The 13,118-nt window shown below is 32.7% G+C and overlaps 1 protein-coding gene across 1 annotated transcript in view; it reads right to left on the bottom strand.

The window, feature by feature from the left end:
• LOC130893843 (5'-3' exoribonuclease 2 homolog) overlaps positions 1 to 13,118 on the bottom strand; it is a 20,472-nt gene continuing 7,354 nt past the window's right edge. The window contains exons 10-13 of the mRNA XM_057800262.1: positions 12,255 to 12,586; positions 10,265 to 10,483; positions 9,132 to 9,247; positions 1 to 292 (exon numbers count right to left, since the gene is read on the bottom strand). Coding sequence (XP_057656245.1) covers positions 54 to 292; positions 9,132 to 9,247; positions 10,265 to 10,483; positions 12,255 to 12,586 — 906 coding nt within the window. The 3' untranslated portion in view covers positions 1 to 53. The remainder of the gene's footprint in view (positions 293 to 9,131; positions 9,248 to 10,264; positions 10,484 to 12,254; positions 12,587 to 13,118) is intronic.

The following is a 13,118-nucleotide window of genomic DNA, read 5'->3' on the forward strand; positions in this document are numbered from 1 at the left end:
CACCACTTATTCAATTTTATTTGTAATAAAAAAATATTTTAATTTCTAAATATTCATCTTCTGGAATACCTATTTCCCATTTCGTATCTGTCTCTATATGGACCAGGAGGTCTACTGTATTGATTCCTATCCCGTTGATTAGAATAATTTCCTCCTTGATTATAACCACCACTACCGTGATATCCTCCTCTGTTTCCATAGTTCCTTTGATTATTGAAATTTTGATAGTTTCCACTCGAATGATGATGTTGTTGATAAGAACCTCTGTTGTCGAACGACCTCTGTTGGTAACCTGCCACAAAAATTCGCTTATACAGTACGACATCGTAAATTCGGAATGCTGGGAAAGGATTGGTTCGGGTTTTAGTTAAAAGATTAAAAGATTAAATACTTAATAAACATATTCTTCATGCTATCTTTATGTATGGTATGGTGTCGCCATCTAGTGTCAAATATATAAGGTAAAAATTACGATACGAACGAATGGGTCCGGAGTTTAGATATTCCGCGTTTTAGAAAACCGGATTTACGATGTTCAACCGTAGAAAATAAAAATATAAGTTATAGACGAGAGAAAAACAAAACTTTTTCGAAATATTTTGATAAAGAAGTACGACAAATTCTCACCTATTATTTTAAAGAGACCTAAAATCAAAACACATTATCACGAAAATTATTCGTGATAAATTTTAATTAAATAACCGTTTCAAAAAGTTCATTATTGACTAATTTATCATTTTAAAATCTGATTTAAAACCATTCCGAGAACTTTCTAAATTATTTAATACCAGATATTATGTTGAAATTCATATCCTATCATGGTATCATTATGACCATTGCTTTTTTTAACACATTACAACCATTAACTGTTTCACTTTGTATGTTACTTTACAATGGATATCAACTTAACTCGATAGTGGATTTTGTAACTAATTATTAGGTACACATGTTAAGACGTAGACCGTGTCGCCGGTCCTGTACTATTATGTTACTAAAATCTTAAGTTTGGCGGATTCGGAGGGTACAATTATCTAAAGGACCATTCACATAAGGTTTTTTATATGGAGGAAAATTCTTTATATTATTTATAGTATGTTTTGGCCGTTTCATAGACGAGTCAATTTCTAAAATGGTCTTTTTATTTGTTTACGGCAGCTTACAAGATTTTGAACATTCGAGATATGATTAAAATGTCAGTAAATAATCTGATGGCAAGCCCAACACATCAGGATAGATCAATAAACCAAAAGCTGAATCAACTGAAAGTGTTTTAAGTAAATATGTTAGTGAATAGTTAAGTGTTAGTGCATGATAAATAGTTTAATGTATAAATAAATAATAAATATATTACAGAAAGTATTCCTATATGAAAAAATTCATTTGAGAATTATGTACCCATAATTTTACAAAATACTTTTTATTATATTGTTTAAATTATTTTTAAAGACTAATTGTGCTTAGATTTGGGCAAAAATTTTCAATTTTTTCCTAGTAAAATAACTTTTTCATTGAAAATTTTTTGCTCTAGTAGAAATTCAATGATATCAATTACATAATTTAAAGTCACCTGATTGAAGGCAACATTATACGGAAAACAGATCCCTTGGGCTGTTTGCACTTTATCATGTTACATTTCAAATATTCAATATTACAAAATGTCATGATTTGTTCGTGATAATGACGAGAATATTAATGGAATTAAAGAAACAAACATATCAAAAAATGCCGTTTGCAGGAAAAAAATTTCATATAAAGCATTTATGGACGATGATAACAATAAATTAGATGGAAATGGGACAGCGGAGGAATTGGCGTCGATTTTGAAGTTGGAAGTTATTATTAAACCAATCCAATTACAACAAGCGTGAGCTGTTTCCCGATTCTATACGACGAAAACTGCAATCATAACCATGTAAAAGGAAACAAAGTTCGACACCATCAAGTTCCGTAGAATTAAGGAAAATGATAAATTCACGGAATGAAAATCCCCTGAAGAGCTGCAATGGAAATTCTATCTCATAGACGCGGTAGAATTAGCTTGGTGAAGTGGAGACGCTTGCTTGACTGACTTTTTTGTATCGAATCAAATAACGATAGTTCTGTAACAAATCGAGTTGAATATAAGTCTGTATTCAGCAAGACTTGCCAATGTGCTTCAAGAATTTGTAGTGAAAACAAATTTTTAATAGAAAACAACGAAAGCAACGTTTGTCTAAGATTATTCAAAACATATTCAAAAAGGGGCCGAAATATTGAAATCAGCAGATAATTTCTATGAATAAATCGTCACTGTAAACCAGAAAATGATCACTGGTATGATACTATGCCCATTGGAAGGAATACAATCCAAAATTGGACAAAATCCTCTACAGAAGCGATTGCCTTGAATAAAAAATTACCAATAGATCGACAGCGGTTAGTCCAAAAGCCCAAAAGTGGTGTACAAGAGAAAGAAAGTCTGCGAGTTACAAGAATGCCAACTCTACAAAACCCTACTTGAATATTGACGAAGAACATCAAATTAACTAACAGGTCTCGATCTGCACTTAACTTTCCTAATTGTTATTTTGATAATTGCACCATTAAATAAATTGTCTTTGCTCTGTATTTTTTTTAAAATTAGCAAAAAATTTTCTTTATGAACATTGATAGAAAATTTTATAACAGATTTCGAAAGCTTCTTAATAATGATTATTATTATTAACCATATTTTTACGGGTACACCGCCGCACGCTATTTGACGGCGCTTGTTCTAAATGACTAAAAAGTTGACTGAAATTAGACAAAAGTTTCTACAATGTTCTATAATTATTACAAAAGCATATAAACAGTAGGAGCTCGTAGAATAACGGTGAATTGAATATTGAAGTTGTCCGGTGTCGATCTGTTTTTTTCGAACAATTATCAATGGGTTATTACTATTGAAAACTGCCCTCAAATATGATTAATACCTTCACTTCACCTTCAATGTTAGTATCATTATTATTTAATATGATGATGTAATATAAAATATGTTCTGTAGAGTGTGTAAACGTGTGTGTGTGAGTGTGTGTGAAAGAGAGAGAGAAAGAGAACGAAGAGATAGGAATCGTCAATCGTGAAATTAGGCGTGTGAGTGTCTATGACGGGCGTACAAAGGCCGCAATTACGCGGACCGTCGCTGCCGGCGGCGAAACGCTGTCACGCCGTCATTGTAACGTCACACCCACAAACAAACGAACAATGCGCGACAAAATTGTTGTTAGTTCGAGCTCGCGGACTTCCTTCGATTTTTCCCGACGACAATAAAACGGTAGGCGGGAAACGAGGGATCGTGATTTTAATGCGATTATAGCGATACTGGTGTCGAAACTATTGAATTGATGATTGTATAACCTGCACTTGTCACGAATGATGTTATATACATGTGAATAATTTATCGAATCGAAAGGGAAAAATTTTGATCAAATTATAAAAACATAGGTGAGAACTGACTTACATTTTTAAGTATCCCGAAGAAAATGAAAAACAAAAATGCATCAAGTTCTTGATGATTTCGTAACAAAATCAATTTTTTTCTCAAGAAAAACATAACATGGTCAATTGTATAAGTATAGCTAGATATCAATTATTAAACAAAATTTATTTCTAACTATATCTGAAGTAGAGTTAAGTTTGGCAACATTGATAATGGTTTATTTTATTGTTCGGGACGTTGTTTCTAACTTAAACAACGATTCTAAACGGTTGAGAAACAAATAATAATTAAACAAAATGAAAGAATGTTCACTCGAAGTAGTTTTGAAAGTCGTAAAAAAATTATGTGACGAAACAATGGAAAATCATCGAAAAAGAAAGAGAATCATCACAGAAAACACGGATTTTCAAATATTTATCGGAAAATATCTTAGAGTATACCTAAAAGTAATTTCCATCAAGAAAAAAATATGTTTAAACGTTAGTCATCAGAATTTGAGTTTTAACACGGAAGACGAAAGTTTTACAAAAGTCCTCAGTTGAATTAGCTGATTCGACTGAGATTTGGTAGATTTTCAAACCAAAAGTAACTAGATTTGTCCCTAGACTTTCAATAAAAATGATACAGAACCAATTAAATTACGAGATATGTGACTTAAGTTTTTAAATATGGCAACACTGGTGTTAATGTAATCCTATCTAACATAAAGTTTGAGATTTTTAATGGTGAACGTACTCAAAACGTGTTGTCTTACGAATGCTATTTGAATTGTTTACATAAACTTGAAATATTCATTTTGGTCAAAAAATGGATGAAATCGCGAACATTTTCGTGCGATGATTTTCGACGTGGATTAAACCAACAGCAGTATGTCCATCAACTCGCTTCGACTTTTGGTGATGAAGCACCATCTCGAGTCACCGTGTTTCGCTGGTTTTCCTAATTCAATCGCAGTCGCACTTCGCTACAGGATAAATTTCGTAAAGTTCATCCAAAATCGGCTGTTGTATGACATTTGACATACCGTGAGATTGAGCCTTACTTGGGCATTATATCCACTCGCATACATTCGAGATTGCATGAACATTCGGCTCTCAAAAAGATTTAGATATCGAATAATTTGACAATCGTTCAAAAAAAGCTCGTGTCGAACGGTGCAAAGATATTCTGGGAAAATTCAATCGCGGCGTTTCAAATACGTCTAAAAGATCGTGACAGACAACAAATCGTGGTTCTATATATACATCAGTTTAAAGAAACCGTGTTTGAACAGTCAAAACATTGAATTGATGGAATGATTTCTACTTATTCTCGCAGATCAAAAATAAATTACGAGGTCAACGTTTTTCTACACCTGAAGAAGTAGTTGAGGCATTCAAATCACATATTATGGAGACACCTCAATTGGAATGGAAAAACTGTTTCGACAATTGGATCAAACGGATGCAAGTGTATTGATCTTAATGTAGAATATTTAAAAGATAAATACAGTCACATCCAATTATGAATATTTATTTATATTAGCCTTTAATTTAGTTCCACTTGTCCCGTTGACTGGAATCAAATCTTGCAAGTTAAATTTGATTCACTTCCCGGCTTCCGATTGGGGTGAAATGACAATGCAATATTATTATGACATAGAGCTGGACTTCGAAATTAAAGCAACACCGTCGAGTTCGGGTTCCTTCGATTCGTCTTGACTAGTATCGTAATTGGCGTGAATATGCAACTACAACAAATTTGGGAAAAAACTTCGTTCCGTTTATTATGAATGTGGTTTATGTCTGATTGGTTGGACATTGGATGACCCAATGCCAAGGTGAACTGTGGGTGTATAAGCATTTCAGGGTACCAGAACGAAACCTGTTGTACTGAAGCTGTTATCCCTCTAAAATTGACCTCTGGGGGATAAAAAGTTTTTGCCCTATAATCGTGAGAACAACTACTACACAAAGAAAATGACGTTTATTGAATCAACAGGAGAAGAATGCTAATGGAAGCGATGTCCACAAGCGGTAACGATTAGAAAAAATAAATTCAGCGGTAGCTCAACATAGAGAAAATGGATCGTTAAAACAGCGCAAAAATAGGCAAGATGCCGATAGAATACATAGACAGTAAAGAAGAAAAAATGGATTTAGCCAGGCTCGGGTAAGCAAGTCAGTTAACACAAACAGCAGAGAAATGCATTGTAACAGCAAAAGACTAACCAGAGAAATATTGGAAACGTGGTATCGTTGAATATTTACGCAATAAATACATTTTGTACATTTTGCGATAAGGTGTGTAATATATTGATTAGCTACCTATTAAAACAATTATTTAAATTCAAAAAAATGGATGCTAATAATCTAAACACCCCTTCGAAGACCGTGTAAGTCTGTATTTGACACCAACCACTACCGAACCACCCTGTTTTTGAATTTCTATTGTAAATTGAATCTTGCTTCGTGTCCAGTTCCCTAGTTATCTTTCTATTGTCGAACTCGGTCCGTCCTTGATTGAAAATCCTTTGTAGTAGAAAACTCAGGTATCCGCAGGAAACGATTCAATTTTCGAATAAAGTCACTTGCAAATTTCAATTGAAACTCGATCAATTTGTGTTCAATGGGTAACCGAATGATTATTAGCAATATAATAATTATTATACCAAATATATAATAAGAAAAAAACGTGTTTCACACATCCATAGTTTCCTCTAAAAAATTTATCAATATAATTCGATTACACTGGTAAACAATGTTTTTGTCACACAAACTAGGATATGATGATTTTTATTTGTTTTGATTCACCCCCATTCAAATAATATTTTGTTTCTATAGTTGAGTAATCCAAAACAACCCTTATAACAGCGGCGCAACATTAAATTTACCATTACTATAAATTGTCTATATTTCATATTTCTATCAGTTTTATAGATTGTCAACTTATCCCCATTAACGTATCATTATTTATTATTTAATTATTATTAATGCGACTATAATGAACAATAAATATATTTATCTAATTTTATAATTATTATTGTATAAGATAAGAACTAATATATAACTGATATTCGTCTAGTAGGTACGCCAGTCAGATTAGTGTAACCAATTGTAACTTTAAATTAAATTAAATCCTCAGTTTGCTAATTAAATTGTTTTTAAAAAGCAAGTTGGTGAATTGAGTTATTTAATTCTATCACAACCAGTTTTTTTGTATATTCGTTTTGTTTAAATAATAAATTACGTTTGTTACATTGTAAATATGCCGTGTTCTAATAATCCGGACAGTTTTTGTTATATGTGTTTGGAGAATTAACTTTTACATCTCAGCGTCGAAAATTTACGCCATCAGTTGAAAATTGTTATTTAGACTATTGAGCTCCACCAAGATAAATCCAGGATTCCACATATATGTTGTGTGAGACTCCTATTAGTTTGGGCTAAACAAGACATTTGCCTTTTGGTATACCAATTATTTGGAGGTAACCAAAAGATCAAATAAGTGATTGTTATTTTTGTTTGATTCAAACAAAATGCGTCACAATCGAGTTCAAATACACTATCCAGTACCCAAACTTGTCACCAAACAACAGACAGTAATTTTTTTTTCAATCAAACCGAAAAGATATCTCAAGAAAGTGACCCAAATCTTTCAAATGATTCGTAGTTCATGGGTGTGGGCGGCCGTTGAAGCCGGTGAACACATATGCCTTCAGGTAGACCCGTCGAGCCCCACTTGGCGTTACCAAAGTTCGATGTCATTTGAGAAGCCGATCAGGCGCTTTGGCATGAACCTTTTGATGTCGTTAGGCAGGTTGTGAGGTTTTCTCAGGTGTTTAAACGATAACGTGGTCTGCAGTTTCGTCTTCCTCCATGCACCAGCGGCACTCCGGATCATCCGTGATACCCATGGTGTGAAGGTGACGTCTGAGATGGCAGTATCCGGTCACTAGTTTGATTTCGCGCCTATTTAGCCGGAGCAGTTGTTTGTTGAGAGACGAATGGGATTCGCAGTTATTTGACTGGTAATTTTTAGCATTCCTTCCTTTTCTTAGATAAAAAATATCACGAGACACTGCCCTGCATGGATAAATTCCAGTCGTTAAATTTAAAAAAAAATAAATAACCCAATTTCAAAAGCCAATCAAAATAAGTGAGTATAGAAGTTGGAATTTGTATTAGATAAAAAAAATATGTAATTCTTTTTGGAGACATGGGAAAAAATATTTCCACGAAAAAGCCAAAATTATGAAAATATTTTTCAACCGACTAAGTATAACCTCATTTATAGGTACTTAACTTTCTAATGGTTACTAAATTAAAATTTTCGGTGATATTCATATTCATAGTTTTTCCTTTTATCATTCATATTCAATTTTAGAGCAAAATATGAGAACATGATCTGAGCCACAAATTCTTAACAAACCTCCGATGGACAGTAGATTGTCACCGATAATCTGGTACTCGGCAATCCAATTGTGCATTCTTCAAATATTGAAGTTGACATAAATTGGTACCGGAGAAGTCTTAGCCAGAGCCCGAGACATCTGTTATAACATAATTTAAAATTAGGCAACATTGCACGAATGTAACCAAGACATAGATACAACCTCTTATGTTGTGAACCATTAGGGTATGTTAATCATCTAGTTAAATGATACAAAATGTCTCTTATTTTACCTTCCATTAACGTATAGTCTCCGATTACTTAATTTTTGTCTTATATATTAATGTGACTGTGAAGAATCATAATTTTACCTATCTAATTTCACTTTATTATTGTATTCGTTAAGATTTATTGTACATTAACCGCTCCTAATGGGAACCAACGTCATAATTAAGCGAGTCCAAGTGCCCCTTCAGGATCCATTGACGAATCAAATTACTTACTTTCATTTTGTATTGATACGTTTCGAGTACGGTAGTCGAATTATTGAAACCAAATTATTTTCTTGTATAATAAATAGTTTTTTACAAAGTAGTTGAACATATTACTACCTCTACAAGTTGAAATCACAACTCCTTAAACGATTGAGGAAGCACAAGTGATGCAGTTTAGTTTTTAATTTCTATTATTATAACAAAATGAGCTAAAAAGTATAAACCAAATTACCGTTTGTATGTATGTATGTAGTTTACCTTCCAATGGATTTTTTTAAGTTAGGTTAGGTAGGTGACTAAAGTAAATTTTTGAATTAGCTGAATAAAATTCTTTCTCTGGTTACGTCAAACTTAACCTTCACATAAAAATCCATTTTCTAATAATTGCAATCAAATAAACACACTACAAAGAGCTTAAGCGCCAAAGGTCACGTGCCATCGGCGTACGCGTGTTCTCAATCAACTATTAAAACAAACAAGCGACAGCGGAAGGACGTCGGAACGCCCATCGTCGTTTCCGTCCCTCGTCAAAACACGTCAACGACATACGCGCCCAAATCTAGGGTTTGATAACCGATTGACCGGACGCTTGAAAAGGATTAAAATGAAAATTAATACATGTCCTTATAACTTTTGTTAGATGTAATATTATCAGTTTTGACATTGAAATGACATGACAGTTAGTAGTGTTTATAAGATAATAATAAAAGTTGTAAACGGACAGATACTAACTAGAACAAGAAATGAAAAATTTGAGAGTGAAATAAACAGAAAGTAACTAAAATTCGAATGCAATTATTAGTACTTACCATTATAGTTATTTCTTCTATCCATGTTAGAAGGAGGCGCGACATTTCCGTACCTACCAGGATTATAAGGCACGTAATGAGAAACAGTCCTATGTCCAGAAATGTCCAAAGTAGCTCTGAAACGAACAACAGAAGGTGTTTAACAAAAATTTGCTACCTAAATAAAATAATATTGGAACACAAAATACTAACATACGGATATAGAGTATCAAGGATATCATATGCAGCAGAAAATTGGACTATAAGAAGGATAGCAGGAAAAGACTTGGAAGTACAAGAAAAAAATAACAAGAAACAGTTAAATTAGTATAAACCGAAAGAATAAATGGAAGAAATGAATAGATAGAAAAATACAAAACAGTACTAGAAGGGAGACATAATTAAAAAGAATAAACCAGGATAGCAATAACAAAAGACACTGAATGTACAGGAGAACTCTAAACTTCTAGCCAACAGTTGAAAAAAAATGGACAGAAGAAGTAGTTGAACTGTTATAAATGATAAGAGTGAAAATGATTTGATAAATAAAAAAATAAAAGGAATTGACAAAGAAAGTTAAAAAAAGAAATATAGACAAAAGTAAGAATGGTAAGAATGAAGGAAAGATAAATGAATAGAATTCAGTACTAGAATAGAAACATAATTAAAAATAATTAACCATTGGAGGTACAAGAAAACCCAGAACCTCTAGCCAACAGTTTAAAGGAAATGAACAGAAAAAGTAATTAAATTGTTATCAGTGCAACAGAACTAGTTCACCCAGTTCACTGTAGTACTTGCACGGGGTCTAGAGTCAGTTTAGCCAGTGCAGTGCAATAAGTGTAATCTGGAAACGATGGCACTACATCTTTGTCATCGGATGAATGTATGATATCAAAAAGTGCTAAATCATTTTCCATTATTGGTAATACTACAAGGCCTGAATCACATCAAATAACCTCAAATTCAACAATCAACAAATGCTCCATTACTCTCTGCATTATATTGTTCTTTGTATCCAATTGAACTAATTCTATACACTCATGAACTGGCCTGCACCAGTCCAGTTCAGTACAGTTCCTGGGCAGCTACCAAGAACAAACATTTATGATAATAAGCAAAATAACCAAATACATAAATATCTTTATTATTACCTGGTGTTAGAAGGCACCATTCCAATCGTTGGTCGATATTGCCTACTTTCTTCCCGACTGAGATCACCTGGTTTTAATACTCTAGGAGGATCTTTGGCACCTTTCAATCTCCTTGCTGGAAATATGAAACCTTCGGCATATTTAGGATCCCGAAATCTAACAGTGCAAACGGTGTTGTCAGTTATAGGTTCCAAATCAGTAACAGGTGATTCGAAACAACTGAAATAGAAAGAACAATTTTTATAAAAATATATATCATACAAAATTATAGTTTCGAAAGATAATTTTAGTTTTTTTTTTGTTTCCAGCTAAATTTTGGCAACTTTAATTACATAGAAGTTGGTTTTATAGAGATGATGAAACCAAAAATTGATGTTCTGAAGTCAAACCACATAAAAGAAATTGTAGATCAGATGTGAACAACATCAGTGAGATAAAAGATTATTTTTTTGTTTAATTTACTACTGTCAACTATAATTCACACTAAAATTGAGAATTTTTCTTGAAACTATGGAAAATATTCTACATTATGCACAAGCACGATACTAGATTGGTAGTAAATGAGGTTATCTAGCCCTGAGACCTTATTGTCTATAGTGCTTCATATCATTTGCCACCATGCATCTTCCAGTTCCATAATTATACTTCTAATAAAGTATCTGAGATATCTGCAAGGTTTATTCATTCTAGAATTCTGGTACGCTGCTAGACCCAACCTTATCAGATATTTCCTGAAGCAGTAGTGCCCTTTAAGAAAGCCAGTGAGAAAGAGTAGGATGTTCCCAAGGAAATTTTTGGAATAATCTAGCCAATTTCATCCTTCTTCTGAAACACTTCCATCTAGGAGCATTTTCTTTCTACACAGATTGTATATGTTTAGCAGTTTCTGTGATACCGTTGTGAGTTTCAAAATGGTAATCAGAAATTAATCTAATTCGTTCATCTTTATTAATATCTTTTGAAAAATGTTTTAATTATTTTTATATTTGGTTCTAACACTTTAAAACTTTTTTTGAAAGTAATGAATCATCACGGAAATGTATATAATATGTTTTTGTTGGATTAATTATTTCTAAAAACATGTTGCTTATAACATTATAATCGATACTTAAAATTACACTATCTAAGACGCGTTTCGATAACCGTTGGAAGGAATATTTAATACAGTGGGTTTTAACTTGCATTAAAACAATTGTTGAGCAATCTTAATGATAAAAATCCAAATTTGGAAAAGAGTGGTATATATAAAATTAGCTGTGGTGATTGTGACATAAAGTATATTGGGCAAACTAAGAGATCCTTTAATGTTCAGTTTAAAGAGCACATAGCTCATTTAAAATTTTGAACGGACCGGAAAATCGAGTCATAATCATGACATAAATATTAATAATGTAAAATTGTTAAAAAATGAATCCAATAATAAATTGAAAGCATTAAAATTGCTAATTGCTAAGGAAAAAGAGCCAATTCCCTACAGCCCACTCTATAGTTTAGTAGTAAAGGAATAAATGTGAAGATTCCCGTTTAGGTTTTCCCGCTGGAATTAATTTTTGCAGGAGAAAATTTAGTTTAAAACCTTCAGTCTCTGAAGAAGATAACTTGATTATCGAAACGCGTGTCAGACAATGTAATCGAGAGCGTTGGTGTAGTAGTACAGTAGAACGATTGTACCATAGTTTCTTCCAGCTGCAGTAACTGTTCGGGATTTAAATGCTATTGGATGAGAATCTTGTGAAAGTATACTATCTATATATGCTGAAATTGGAGAATCACAAAGAAGTTGTTTACATTTTTGATATACTCTGAATAATTTAAATCTAATTTAGTTCCTTTTTGAAGATATTCATTTATAGGGTAGATTCCGGCACAACGTTTAAGATCCTTTGATTCCACTTTAGTTTTATTATAGAACCAAGGAGGAACTTTTTAAAGATAAAGTCCAATTTGCAAAGCTTGATTAGGCGTAAAAACTATCAATGCGATAACTCACCCTCCAATCGATATATTTATTTCTGAAATCAGTACAGTTCCTCTCATTCCGTCTATTGAAATAGCACATTCGGCGTTTTCGTCTACTTTCTGTTTATATAAATTAATCATAACGTCATATCCTTTATTTTTAGGAGAAACATACAATTTATCATCACCTCGAATATTTCTTTTAATTTCTGCAGGGGATAACTTTTTATAATATGGCTCTAAAGCTTTGAATAATCTGGTTTCGTCTACAAACGGTAAAAGAGCAACTCCTTGCCAAGCGAATTTTTTACCATTCAAATCGATTTTGAAGTCCACTGGGTAGAAATCGATTATAGCAGAATCCTAAAATATAAAACAGTTTAGTAAAATTTGAGAAACGAATTAACAAAATAATTAATTTATTTAAAACTATTAATTTATATAGTTATTGACCAAAGCACAATATGTATACTTCTTTTAAAGTTTTATTATTTGTTTGTTAGACTCCCTTTCCATTGTAGAGACATATTGGACTAAATTTTTTAGATATATTTCGGATCCTACTTATATGCAACCTTCTATAAGGTCTTATGTTGGAATTCTTGTAATATTCATACTGAACACACTGCTTATACTACCACTACAGCTACATTCACAATTACACCATCTGACGCGTGTTTCGTAACCAAGTTGTCGTCTTCAGAGACTGAAGGTAAACTAGAACCAATTAACAAGACCCATAGATCAACCAGATCAGCGCCACCTCTTGGTTCATTAGCAGTACTAAACGTACAGTTTCCTTTCTGCTTTTGGTGGTTAGTTCAGAGTGATGTCTTAAGTTAAGCAAAATGCTTATTTTTGATGTTAGATGTTTTTCGTCGAAAGAAGGTTGTAA

This window comes from Diorhabda carinulata, chromosome 5 (assembly GCF_026250575.1).
Source record: "Diorhabda carinulata isolate Delta chromosome 5, icDioCari1.1, whole genome shotgun sequence".
NCBI lineage: Eukaryota > Metazoa > Arthropoda > Insecta > Coleoptera > Chrysomelidae > Diorhabda > Diorhabda carinulata.